At 39.9% G+C, this 13,138-nt stretch overlaps 1 protein-coding gene across 1 annotated transcript in view; it reads left to right on the top strand.

Annotated features, from left to right (window-relative positions):
- MFSD6 (major facilitator superfamily domain containing 6) overlaps positions 1–11,061 on the top strand; it is a 29,020-nt gene extending 17,959 nt beyond the window's left edge. The window contains exons 4-7 of the mRNA XM_050900424.1: positions 3,062–3,223; positions 3,808–3,906; positions 6,066–6,346; positions 8,853–11,061. Coding sequence (XP_050756381.1) covers positions 3,062–3,223; positions 3,808–3,906; positions 6,066–6,346; positions 8,853–9,035 — 725 coding nt within the window. The 3' untranslated portion in view covers positions 9,036–11,061. The remainder of the gene's footprint in view (positions 1–3,061; positions 3,224–3,807; positions 3,907–6,065; positions 6,347–8,852) is intronic.
- The last annotated feature ends 2,077 nt before the right edge of the window (positions 11,062–13,138 follow it).

Below are 13,138 nucleotides of genomic sequence, written 5' to 3' on the forward strand. Positions count from 1 at the left end.
ATCTCCATGTGCTGTGCTGAAGGGCATGGAGAGATTTCTGGAAGATGACTATGCAAACTGCATCTACTGATTGTAATAAGAACCACGCTGTGTTTCAGTTGCTGTCTGTAACTGGGATGGGGCGGACTCTTTAAGTGCATTGCACTCTCAAAGGAGTAAATGAGGAGATGTAAACTCACTTCTTTAGAGTTTTGAATCTGTATGCTGTATTGACTTGCACATGCAATGTATGAAAATAAGGGCTTAGGCTGAATCTTTAATAACTGAAAATTTCAAGACAACCTCATAGGCAAATGTGTATAGTGTATATATGTGTCATCAGTCTGCGAACACGCAAGCAATCTTGTTCATTTCACACTTAACAGATTAAATTTTGATATGCTAGTTAGCTGCAACTTACTGTTCCAAAGCAATGGTCCAAACTCTGTGGTAACAGCTATGCTAGCTCACCGATTTGCATAACAGGAATTTTCTAAATTACAAAACTATATTGATAACCTGAAAATTAGCTGTTTTCACTTGGCAGTTATCCAACAGACTCCAAAACAAGTGCTATTCTAAGAAGTGACTCCTACTGATGCTTCAGCAACACAGTTATGTCTAGAGAGCAAAAAGCTTGGGTCTTTAACTGGTAATAATTAGGCTATATCTCTCTTGAAATAAATTTGGCTCCCCAAATCTTCAACTCTTGGTTTATATGTAAATTATCCTAAGTTTGCTAAACATTATTATTCTAAGCATAACACTGGGGTTGTTACACTTGTTGGAACTATGGTCCAGATGGTGAAATGGTGGTTAGTGGTTTTAGCAATCAATGTCACCATATATATATATTGTGAACAACTTCTTTTTAAAAGAATTGTGGTTAGCAGTAATCCAGACCAGACTTCTTATAAAAGTTGTTGTAAAAAATGTTCCAAATAGTTACAGTTGTATAAATAATTATAATAAAAATCACATTAGTAATGTACACATACTAAAAAAAAAAAAAAAGGCCATGTCTTTAAAGGCAAGTGAAATAAGCTGGTTTAAAGGTATGGATTTGTTTTCAGCAGAACTGGGAACACAATGTTCTGTCTGGATTGCCTAGTAAACGTGAAAACATCCAAGAACCTGTTGGTTAAGTTATGGCCTTTTGTTTTCAAACAAATACAGTGGTATTGTGCTTCACGGTTCAAGTAATTTCTGATGTGTTTTTGATTTGCCTGGCTTTAAAACTAGACTCACTGTTTAACAGCTGATAAAACTGAATGTTTTACATTAATTGATATCCTTTCTAAAACAAAAACACATTATCTATATTAGATTAGCTTTGCTTTGTTATTGGGACAGTTCTTGGTTGCTATTTGCAATGCATAGATGGGTCTGCATTAAAAAAAAACAGGTATTCAGTGAGGTTTAGAACTCTGAGCTTTTTGCATGGAAAATCTGTGAGTTTTAAAGCCTTAAACTGTAAATGGTAAGGTAGAATACGCTAATCCTAATGTAAGCTTTTATTTTTCAACAAGGTGATGTACTATTACCAAAACCAGCTCTGCAATGTATAAAGGTGGCCTTTACAAACCCAAAGCTTGAGAAATTTTTACTTAGATTTGGAATGAAATTGAACTGTACAGCCTCGTGGACATCTAACATGTCTATACCTGAACTGTATCAATTCCATACAGTGCTATTTATCATTTTACAACTAAGCAAAATCCAAGTTATTCTGTATTTTACAAAATCACGTTTTCTTGCTCTTATGAATCTTCAGCCTAAATGCCTAAGTAATTATTGAGTGTCCAGCTGTTCATTAGTAAGTCAAGTGTAGAGGCCAGAAACATGTTGACTGAATCGTCAGTTGTGCCAACATTTTTTTAAAACCGAGGCAGTAGAGCTTAGGCATTGGTAAACTATGATGGCTATTTTTAACACCACTGAAATAAGAAAAAAAAATTCCCACTCAATCTGAGGGTGGCAAAATAGTTCAGGCTTATTTAATGCGTGATGAGCTACAAAACTGTTTTGTTTGTCCAACTTCTGCACAACCCTGCCTTTTCACGTCCTGTTCTTCCCCACTCCACAAGACCCCCACCGAGCTCCAAGACGAGGGCTCCACCTGCAGCCCGTTTCTGCATGCTGATGGTCAGTCACTGTCTTTCCCCTTAGCTGTCCTTCTGCTGTGGTAGGAAAAAAATGTTCATAACCCCGAACCTACAAGGCACGTGCCAGAAAGAGACTTCCAGCCTCTCTGCTGGAGAGCTGGGGCTGTCTTGGATATGTGGCCGTTGTTTATCGCAGCGAGGACCTCTGCTGTGCTCGGGCCCCGGGGCGGGAGTGGGTGAAATGTGAGGCAGCAGCAGCATGCGGCAGTGCCTATGCAGGATGCAGTCGTAGCGGGAGGAAGGGCATGCTGACTCTGCCTCTAAGCAGCAGGCGTGTAAATCGGCATCTTTGGCCTACCCTGAGGGGCTTGCGTGCTTTTCCCCTCCAGACCATTCAGTGCTAAATGCAGAGCGTGTTGGTGTTGAGTTCAGAAGGAGTGTGCTTGGAGGCGTTTGGTTTTGGGCGGGGGGGGAGTGAGAAGGGCAGGAGGGGATTAATTCTTGCCTCTGAAATGACATGGATATCTCTGATATGTTTGGAGTCTATGACCTTTGCACTGCCTTCATTGTGGCAGTAAGGAGACTGCTGAGAGGCAGCGATGCTTTAATTGCCTGCAGCTTATGAAATCAGGACCATATTTCAAAGGCCCTGGGTCACTCTTGAAGGGACAAGAAATCTGGCAGAGAGACTTTTAAGGCACTTTATTTAGTCTTCCCAGGGCCTGTGTCTCAAGAAGAGAAGTGAGGTCATCTTAGAGGGAGAAAGAGCTATTGACAGACTCTGCAGAAGGAGGAGTCATCGTGTCTCCCTGTGGCTTGGTTGCCAGTATCACATTACCAAAGCTGATTTGTACTTCACAGACATTTGTCAGTGAAGAGATTTTTGTTGGTTTTCTCCAACTGATGAGTGCAGTTGCTCTGATGTTGTGTTAGTACGCTCTGGACCCTGTACTCTTCACAATGTTTCATCTCTCTAGGTGTCACACATGCGGCTATATGGGCAGCTTGTATTTCGTACCTTAGCGCGGCAGTGCCTCCGGAGCTGAGAACGTCAGCCCAGGGAATCCTGCAAGGTCTCCACTTGGGTCTGGGCAGAGGATGCGGGGCTATGGTTGGAGGGGTTTTGGTCAATTACTTCGGTAAGCAAAAATTGTATTGAAGATTTTTATTTTATTTATTGAAGTTCTGGTTTTACTGAACTACCAGCTTTAAACTTATTTATGCTTAAAGTATTGTTATGTTTTAAAGAGTAATGCACTTTGTATAAATCATGGAATCATAGAACTGCTCAGGCTGGGAGGGACCTCAGGAGATCTCCAGTCCAGGCCCCTGATCAAAGCAAGGTTAGCACTGGATTCAGACAAGGTTGCTTATGGCTTTGTCCTGTCAGTGTTACAGATTGATTAAATATGTTATGCCTAGATATTTTTAGTCTTGTGTGAGCAAAGCTCCAACCTGATCGTTAAGTAAGATGAATGGATCTTTTGTGAGAGAACAGGTTGATACTATGCAGCCTCTCGATGAAAAAATGATAATCTAATTAGTTGGTTAAAAATCCTTTGCAAAGCCTGTTGAAGAAGTGTTGGGGGAGGAAAATGTAATGAAACAAGCTAATAGTCTACGTGGGACAATACATACCCAAGGAGCGCATAATGCTAACTCATCTTGTATTACTTTATTAAGTAAGTGGATTCTCAATTAAAAAAAAAAAATCTCATTACAGGTCCTGCTGCCACATTCAGAGGAATAGGGATGGCTTGTTTAGTGATTCTTCTTCTATTTGCATTGATCCAGTGGCTGTTGGTTCCTGATGAAGAAGAAGGTAAATATTCATGTCACTGAGACACTACAAAATTAGAGCTAGTGAAAAAAGATATCTCGGAAGCTGCTCCTTGCAGCTTTAATTTTGTATGTTTCATGTCTTTACTCAGATTTTTACATAACAGTTTGTTTTCACGTGAGAAGTTTTTTCCTGAGCAATGATAGAAATTGAGGTGATGTGCTCTTGTTTAAGAAGGGCAGCATTGAGTTCTTGGATGTCGATAGGAGGAAAGCATAACATATTTTACCACCTGTATGTCCTCTCAGTTCTGGGAATCCCTTAGGTTAGTCTTAACAGGTATAGTGAGTCATTTCAGTTGCATCAGTTCTTTAAGGTCACCTTGACCACTGCATGCTCTCATATTCTACCAGTCCAAGCCACCTCTGCCAGAAGTTGTAGAGACGGCTTCAGAGGACACAGACTTTTATAGCTGCCTCAGTTCTGTTCTGGCACCTGAGAAATCTCCCCTCAAGTGGAACCTGAACTTTTTCATCTCCACCTTTATTAATATAAAGGCTAACCAGAAATGAAATACTTAGTGCAAAGTTAAGGATTTAGCATAACTCTAATTCTTACAAAGACAATAAAACTTTGGCAAATTCTGAAAAGTCATGAATTTTTGAGCTGCTTTTTACCCCAATGTTACTTTCCAATATGAGCTTTGAGTATGAAATGAAAGTTAGTTTTCTTTAGCTGGAATATTAAATGAATTGTCCTTGACTAGTTATCAAGTTGCCTCTACTGAACTGTTCAAATATTTATTTTGCTAGAGTTTTCTTCACCTCTGTTTGAATGATAATGGCAAAAAATGGAAAGGTGAAAAGGATATTTGCTGCTTCAGTTTCCCCATCAACTTTCGGTTAATTACATGTGAACCTGCAAAAGAATAGTTTGTTCTTAGTGGCCTTATTTTATTTAGTTTGTTTCAGTCTTTGGTTTTCATTTAATACACACTTAAGAGTGTGTATCTTAATTTTAAGCATGGCAGTAATTAGGTTGCTTTCAACAAGACCAGTTGGATGAGTAAAACTAAGCATGTGGTCAAGTGTGTGCAGGATTAGTCTCTTCATTTCTTCACTACTAGAGAACATCCAGCCATTGCTTAAAATATCCAGTACTACCTAAGAGTCTTTAAACAAAATATGATTTTATAATTTTGGAAAAAAGATCTTTTTAATCGGTAAAATATTTCTACTTAGAAAAAATATTTTCTTAAAATTTACAGAATGTGTTATTTACAGACTCACAGAGAACATACAGCTATTACTTAAAATATCCAACAGTTTCTAACAATCTGTTTAATTACTTCTCATATATAAATACTCTGGCTCTTCAAGATTGTAAGGCACATTGTGTTGGATTATGACAGTCATTTTATGGGTGACATTTCAAGACAGTTCTGAAAACTACTTCAGATTATCGAAAGACCTTAGAGGTAAAGGTCTGTTGGGAGGATTTCTTCCTCTGCCTGAAACTCCGTGACAGATACTTAGTTTCCTCCAGTGTGTCACTCTAACCTTGTTCTTTTCTCACTAACTGCATTAACTCCATAGTAACTATGGAGGGATGGTTTGTTTCTTAAATAGAAAAAAGTGGTGAAGATGTCAAACAACTTCTTTAAGTCAAATCAGTAGGTTTAGAAATTTTAAGATCAGAAACAGCTGTTCTGATGATGTAGGCCATGCGACTTCACTGAATGGTTCCTGTTTGAAGCCAGTGTTTAGTTATGAGTACAAGTGAGTTGTAAGATGCAGGCTTTATGCAGAGAAAGAAGTTTGCTACAAGTCTAAAAGACTTATTTCCAGTTTGCATATAACATGAAAATTACTTCTTCCATGTAACATGAAAATATGAATTTCTAATAGCTAGCTGGGAACAAATGGACCGCTTCATATTCGTTAGCCCCTCCTGTTTCTGCAGCCATCTAACATACCTCGCTGCAGTTGCAGAACAGCCTTGCTTGTAAGGCAACATCCACGTCACGTTTCCCTAACTAGATTGTGGTGGGTCTTGCTCCTGGCTGTTTGTGCCAGTATTCTGCTTTCCGTACAGTGATAACCTTATTATGAAAGCAAGAAGCACTTTGTGTTCATTGTCTGCTTCGCATTTTTTTTTAAGCTCGTTGGCTTTGCCAGTGATTATTTTGTTTTAAACTTCAGAAAAGACAATGCTGGCGGAAAGGATCCCAGTGCCTTCCAGTCCTGTTCCCATAGCAACTATTGACCTTGTACAACAGCAATCGGAAGATATCATGCCTCGGACTGAGCCCAGACTCCCTCTGAAGAAAACTAAACACCAAGAAGAGCAAGAGGATGTGAACAAGCCTGCCTGGGGCATCAGCTCTTCTCCTTGGGTCACCTTAGCTTATGCTGTCTACCAGATAAAAGAGATGGTTAAACTATCCAAAACCAATCCAACTCCCGAGAATCAGCCCTTGCAGGTAATCTTCTAATGTACAGGAAGTTCTTATGTATTTATTAGATGCTTGAAAACCTTTATAGCTGTGTAAATCTGTTAGTACCTGGCAGGTATTCTCTGTCAGCTTGTAATAAATTTGGAGTTGTGACACAGTAGTTGAAATACTGCATGAAATAGAGTTGTTTTCTATGTATAGTACAGCAGGAATAACTATTTTTGCAAGTATTATCTTCCTGAAGATAAGAGGAGAGGGAGAGACATAGAAAGAGACTCTGTTTTACAGGCTTGGATATACTTGAATTCCCTTTAAGTTTACATTTGTTTTCATATTAGTTGGAATGTGTGGGTTATGCATTTTGCAGAATTTACAAGGTGATAATTGAACTTGAAGATGCACAGCTGCTTAACAGAGTGTAAAATGATTTGTATTTAGTTTTGCTTCCTTGGGTGATGGTGTCAAATGTCTACGTGGTTGCAGAAATAGGTGTTCCAGACAACTACTGATGGCATACAGAGCCTTCTGTTCAAATGAAGTTAATCTCTTTTTTTATCTAGAGTTACACCACATAAGAGCCATTCCGTGACTTAAAATGTCTGATTGCTGGTGCTTACTTTGCACCATTTCCCTTCTGTCCAGTCTTCCCCCAGAATACCTTTTAATACTTTTAGCTTCATCAATGATTGGATGGGCTTGGATGTTGAACTTCTAATGCTTTGGACGTGCCTTTCAGAATGGAGCTGAAGCATACTGCTTAAGCAAAGTAGGGAAATGCTGTCAATGCAAGTTTTAGAACAGCATGGTTAATGTTCAAACCACTGTGTTTACCTGTCTGGAAGGAGTGGGTGAGGTTCCTTCTTATGCACCCGGTAGGTGTAAACACAGAAATGCTTTTTCCACAACTGCTGTCTTTAGAAATGGGTAATTTGGGATATGAGTGTGAATCAGCAGAGCAGAGTGTGTAGGAATTTCACCTGGTCAGCGGTCTCCTGCCTTTCTTATTTGTCTTTATTCTTGAAAATATATTTCACCTGGTCAGCGGTCTCCTGCCTTTCTTATTTGTCTTTATTCTTGAAAATATATTTACCAGCATGTCTGCTTTAGGTTGGTTGGGTTTTTTGTTTGTTTGTTTTTGAACTTCCCTGAGTCTAAGAACGTGGTTTTTTATAGTGACACTGAAGATACCACTGGGTCTCTGACATCAAAGTAATTTGTCCAGACAAACCGCTCTGTTTCCCATTGGTAAATGTCCTCAGGGGCTTGGTTAGTATAAGCTGTCCCTTTTCAAACAGAGAAATCAGAGAAGAGCAGTCAGACAGAACTTATGCAATGAACATGGCAAGAAGAGAATGTTTTGCAGTTGTGTGGTGTCTGAGAGGGACTTGTCCAACACTGCTGGACACCACCCAGCCTCTTCACTAAGAACTGTGAAGAGGCCAGAAAGGCTTTCGTGCCTGTTCTGTATGGCACATGATCTCTTCATTATTCTTTCCTTCCTGTAAAAATTCAGTGCTGATATAAAAGTAGTTCTTGTTGATGTGCGAAAATTCAGTGCACCACAGTGTATTATTTTCTTCATCATCTGTATTCTCCGAAATTTCTTATCCCTGTTTCAGTGCCCCAAAAGGACAAACCTGCTCCAAAACATTTCAGGTTTTGTGCTCAGTCATTTATTTTAGGCTGACGATATTAAAATACTGAAACTAGAAAAAGGCTGCCCAGCTCTCTTACTAGATTTGTTAAATAGCCTCCTTAAAATGAAAATAGATCCTTTGGAAGGAGGGTCGGTGCACAGAAAATGAAATTAGTGACAAAAATTATTCCTTATTTCATTAAGATTTTGGCTCGATTTTGCTACTGCTTGCTTATATTCCTTCAAGCAAAGGGACCTATTTGCCATATTCTCTGTTCTTCAATGCAAAACAAATAATCATAGATAGTGTGTCATCTTCTAATGTGAAATCTATTAATGTGAAGGCTTGCTGTTTCAACCCTGGGGAAAGTAACCGGTGTTTAAATGTGCTCTTAGGTTCCTTAGTAAGGCCTGTTTGAGTAGACTGGATGGAATTGTACATCAGTACTGCAAAAGGTCTGCCATTCAGAAATTCTGAGCAGTATCTTGGGGAGGGAGGGAACTATTGAGGAAAGGTGTATGTAAGGAGCGCGAAAAAAATTTTATAGAATTGTTTGGTGAAAAGAATGATCTTGTCTGAACACTTTGAAGTCCAGTTAATTGCTTTTTTTCCCTTGAAACACAACAAGTTTGTTTTTTGCATGCTTCTTGGGAAAGTGCAGTTAGGAAAAGAGATGGAAGGTAAGCTACTGTCTGCTTGCTATTAGTGTCATCTGGATTTAAATGTATTACTTTTGCTTTGCTTCTTAAGTTTGATTTGTTATGTTGCGGGCATTCAAAGTAAGCGCTTTGTGAATTTCCAGAAGTGCCTGAATGCATCTGGGGGTGTACCACTGGGGACAGTGTCCTGAGTGTTTATACTTACTTTTTGCATGCAATCCTTTCCCCCCTCTTTAGAAAATCAATGAGAATTGCAGTGCTTCATCAGCCAGCTCAGCAAGACAACCCCCAAATCCAACAGATTCTGGGCAGTCCAGAAATTGTTCAGCACCAACACCTACAGCAACATCAGATGCCCAAGTAGATGGTGACCGCGTTGTGTTGGATCATGATGCTCAGCCTGCTGCTGCAGGGCCCTGAGATGCGCTCATCTTATCAAATCCAGTGCATGGAATTCTGCTTCTCACCTGGGAACGCTGGAGTAGGAGCTCAAAAGTAGGACTTCCTTCATCGTAACGATCATAATGTGATGCAGTGCAAGCTTTTAACTATATAAAGAATATTCATATGAATACACAGAGCACCATGAGCAGGGAAGCCAAAAGTTCGGAATTCTTGAGGGAAGCGATGTGGCCGGATCTAACGGTAGGAAGAATTCTTGGCTGCTTTGCTAAAGCTGAGTCAAGTGCTATGAGATTTCTTTGCCATCTGTAGAAAGAGGGAGTTCACTCCTCACTTGTTGAGGCACAGAGTGTCTGACTTGATTGGGTAATTTTCTCCTTTGAATTTGTTCCCAAGACAAAATGAAAAGACTTTCTAGGAGAGGAACTGAGTTTCCCTGCATAGTCTATTAGAATATATCAGATCCAATAAATGTAGGAACAGCATGAAACTGTCTCTGTAAAGAGTTCTCAGAAACAGAGAAGCTTTAGAAAGCGTATCTTCATGTTATGGCGATGGATTAAGTAAAACGCACACATATTCAAAGAATATGTTTTTGAAGCTAATGTTATCTTGTTTGAGATAAAGGTTTAGTTCTGCAAAGCAAAGATTTTGAACTGGCGCTTTAGCGAAACAAAAAAGCTGGAGGAAGGCTTCTGAAGAAGTTAACCTCTGCGCTTGCAGCCCTTCAGTTGGGCATAGGTTGTGTGCGTTTGGGTAATTTAGGTTTGATGTTGTATTGCGACGAGAATCTTTGATCAAGATTGCACAACCTGAGATTGATCAAGGGTTTCAATGGACACACTGTCTTTTTGGGTTTTTTATTTCATCATCTATACAATGGTTTATTTAATGCAGTGTAGTTACTGTGGTTATTTATTAAGAAAACAGTAAGCTTTAAGTGCCTAGGGAAGGTGGGGGGTAGGGAGGAATCACCTACAAATCTTAATGATTAGGATTATAGGGGCAAAGTTGTTGACGCAGAAATCGAGTAGAGTGAGAGATTCTCAGGAGGAAGCAAACGTAACGAAATTGCTGTATGTTTAGGAAATTACTTTGCCCAATGTCAAGACACTGGAAGACTTTGGATTATGTTTTGTTAGGCTTTTCAATATTAACTGCAGCCAGCTCGCTTGCTGGTGCATAGTGAAAATTGCTGCTGGAGGGAAATCCTTGGGCTCAGGGAGGAGTCTGGGGAGTTCAGTCAGGACAGCGTTTTGGCCCATTTGCTTATGTTAACAGCTCGTTCCTGGGAGACTCTGAGCACTCGGCTTCTACGGGACTGAGTGAGTATTGCTCAGCCCTCCTTGAAATCAGCTGGATGTGATGTGTCAGGCCTTCCGTGGGGAAGGTGCGTGCTGTGGGACTGTACAGTGATCCAGAGGCAAGACTAACAGGAGCACAGGGTTAGGGAAGATGGCAGCAGCCAAGCAGGAAAGGGGGTGCGCAGTTTTTGACACCCAGTTAGCTTGACTGAAGGGGTGCCCCGTAGCTGTGCTTTAGCTGTGCTTTTAGAACAACCCATGTTCTGGTGGTGCCTGGGACCAACACCATAGACAATAAAAAGAAACATCGATGACTAGCCACTAGTTACTTTTTTTGCACTTGAACTTAAATGTACTGTACTCACGTAAATCCTCATGACTTGTCTAAGTGTCCTTTAAAATCAGAAATGTATTTATTGTATGTTTGTATAACTTGGGGGAGAACTAAAGACTGAACAGGTGACAGGACAGAAGGATGCTAAAAATCATCTTGAGGCAAACCAACCATTTGTTGAGTTCATGCTGTACGGTGTTACCTCAGCTGCTACTGCATAGCGCCTGGATTGTGAGGCGAAGAGCTTGTACACTGTGTTTACACTTCAGAATTGTGTATTTGAAATGCCTGCTCTTTTTGGAATTGTATAGTCACTCTATGTTGCAAAATGGACATGTACACCTGGGTTTTGATATTTGTGAAACTGTAAAAACTGTGGTAAGAAATATAAAATATCTATAATGTATTTAATAGTACCAATCTGAACTTTTACTACATTTTCTCGTATTATGGTGCCAGCAGTGAACATAATCCCCTGAATTGAAAATAATGCATTGATAATACCCTTTTGCTAGGTTCACTGGAGGACAGTGCCTGGAGGATAGTGAGCCCAGAGCCTGGGAACTGCTCTTGCACAGTGTTACAATCTGTTTCATGGTAAAATCTGACTGCAGGCACAAATTCCCTTCTGCGGTGTGAGGGGAATGTAAGGGATGCACACCAGTGTGCATCATAAACAGGTTGATATGGAAGTGTGCAGGACATCATGAGTGAAAGTCAAAATTGGACTACATTTGTCACCTAGCAGTTTTGAGAGAGAGGCTGCCAAGTGCAGGCCATGTCAGCTTCTATGGAAATACTTCCAATTTCTGTTTCTGATTAATGAAATATATTTGCACTATTGCACCTGCCCTATACAGTGGCACATTTGTCTGGAATTTATTTTTATCTTAGGTGTAGGAGAGTTAAATTTTTCCTGTTTCAACTGCTTAACTGGTATGCATACAAAAGCGATGACAAGGAGAGGTCTTAGTTTTGTTTTGTTGTTTGTGTGTGTCTAACTGCCAGACCTCACTTGTCACCTTACGAATTTGGCTTTGTGGTTGTTTGGATCTGTGATGAGTGGAGAATGGGAATGGCAAGTCCCTGCAGGGAGATGCATTCAAGGTAGAGGGGACACTGCGTTCTGGAGCAACCACAGCTAATGCACAGTTACTGCTGCTTAAATCTGCAACAAGGGAGAAAACCTCAGGACATAAACACACCCAGTTTGCTTGGCGCCTCCTTGTCATATGTCCTGCTGTTCTGAAGAGAGTAAATGCATAAGGGAGGAGAACCACATAGTTGAAAAATACTTTTATTTTAAAAAATCTTGAAAGTACAAGACAGTATATCAAGTATGCTGTACCGTGAATACAAAATAAATATGAAATTCTAACTTTTTTTTTAAACACCATGAAACAAGATAAATGTAACTCTTCCTTTGTTAAGGAAGAAAGGCTTTCAGAACGCTTAAGGCAATGGATTAACATCTAGATTCTGTTCCCAGATTTTCTGAACACTGGACAGTACTTAACAATTGTGTTTCAGTAAACCTATGTAATCTCCATATATCACAGGAGCATTGTGCAAGTAAACTGACTGTTGGCAAAGGGCTCCAATGACAGCAGTTGGTTTTGGTAGGTTTTGTTTATGAAATGCTTCCAATGTTGGAACAGGCTTGGGAGGATTTTTAAGGTCAGTATCAGCTGTCCACTGAAGTAGTCGTCATCTTTCTCATATGTTGCTGCACTTCCATCTTGGATGTACTTAGTAGTTCCCTGCTCTACTTTGGATAGTATTTACCCATCCCTGGCAAATGATGGACTTCACAGCTACATAAAAAGTTGGTTGATTTTTTTATTTTTTTCGTGTTGGAGTAGGTGTACCTGATACTGTTCTAAATAATTTAGAAAAAGGGACAGTGTCTGAAAAATGTAATTGCCTGTTTTTGGGGGGCTTTTCTGTTTAACACGTTGCTTAGGTAAAATATTATCTTAATGTATTATCTGGGCTATTGTATATAAATACATATTATTTACTTATGGGAAGGATAATCATCACTACCTCAGTAAAGAGAGGAAATCCAGAAAAACTGAGGGTTTAAGCTAGGACAAATCTGATTCTCCCCCTTGGCCTCAGACCACATGGATGGGACGTCTTAGCTAACTACAAAGTACACTGAAAAAAACCTGTGTACTTTAAAACATGCAAAAAACATTCAACATTAAGACATCTCTTCAAGTATCCTTTTTTGACTACTCTGCAATAATTTTAAGTACTTCATTTTCATGATGGTGACACAGGCAAAGGTAAAATAAATCTTCAGTCTACTAAGATCATTGTTCGGGGGGGAGTTTCCGTCCTTCTCCCAAACCAGCAAAGATAACGAGGCTCTCCTCCGTTTTCACAACAGCCAATGCTTCCAGCTTCCCGCTAGTGACAGAACCCCCCAAGCCAAGCCTGACTTCCAGAGCGTGGGTGGCAATTTACCTGTGAATTTG

This window comes from Gymnogyps californianus, chromosome 7, assembly GCF_018139145.2.
Source record: "Gymnogyps californianus isolate 813 chromosome 7, ASM1813914v2, whole genome shotgun sequence".
Lineage (NCBI taxonomy): Eukaryota > Metazoa > Chordata > Aves > Accipitriformes > Cathartidae > Gymnogyps > Gymnogyps californianus.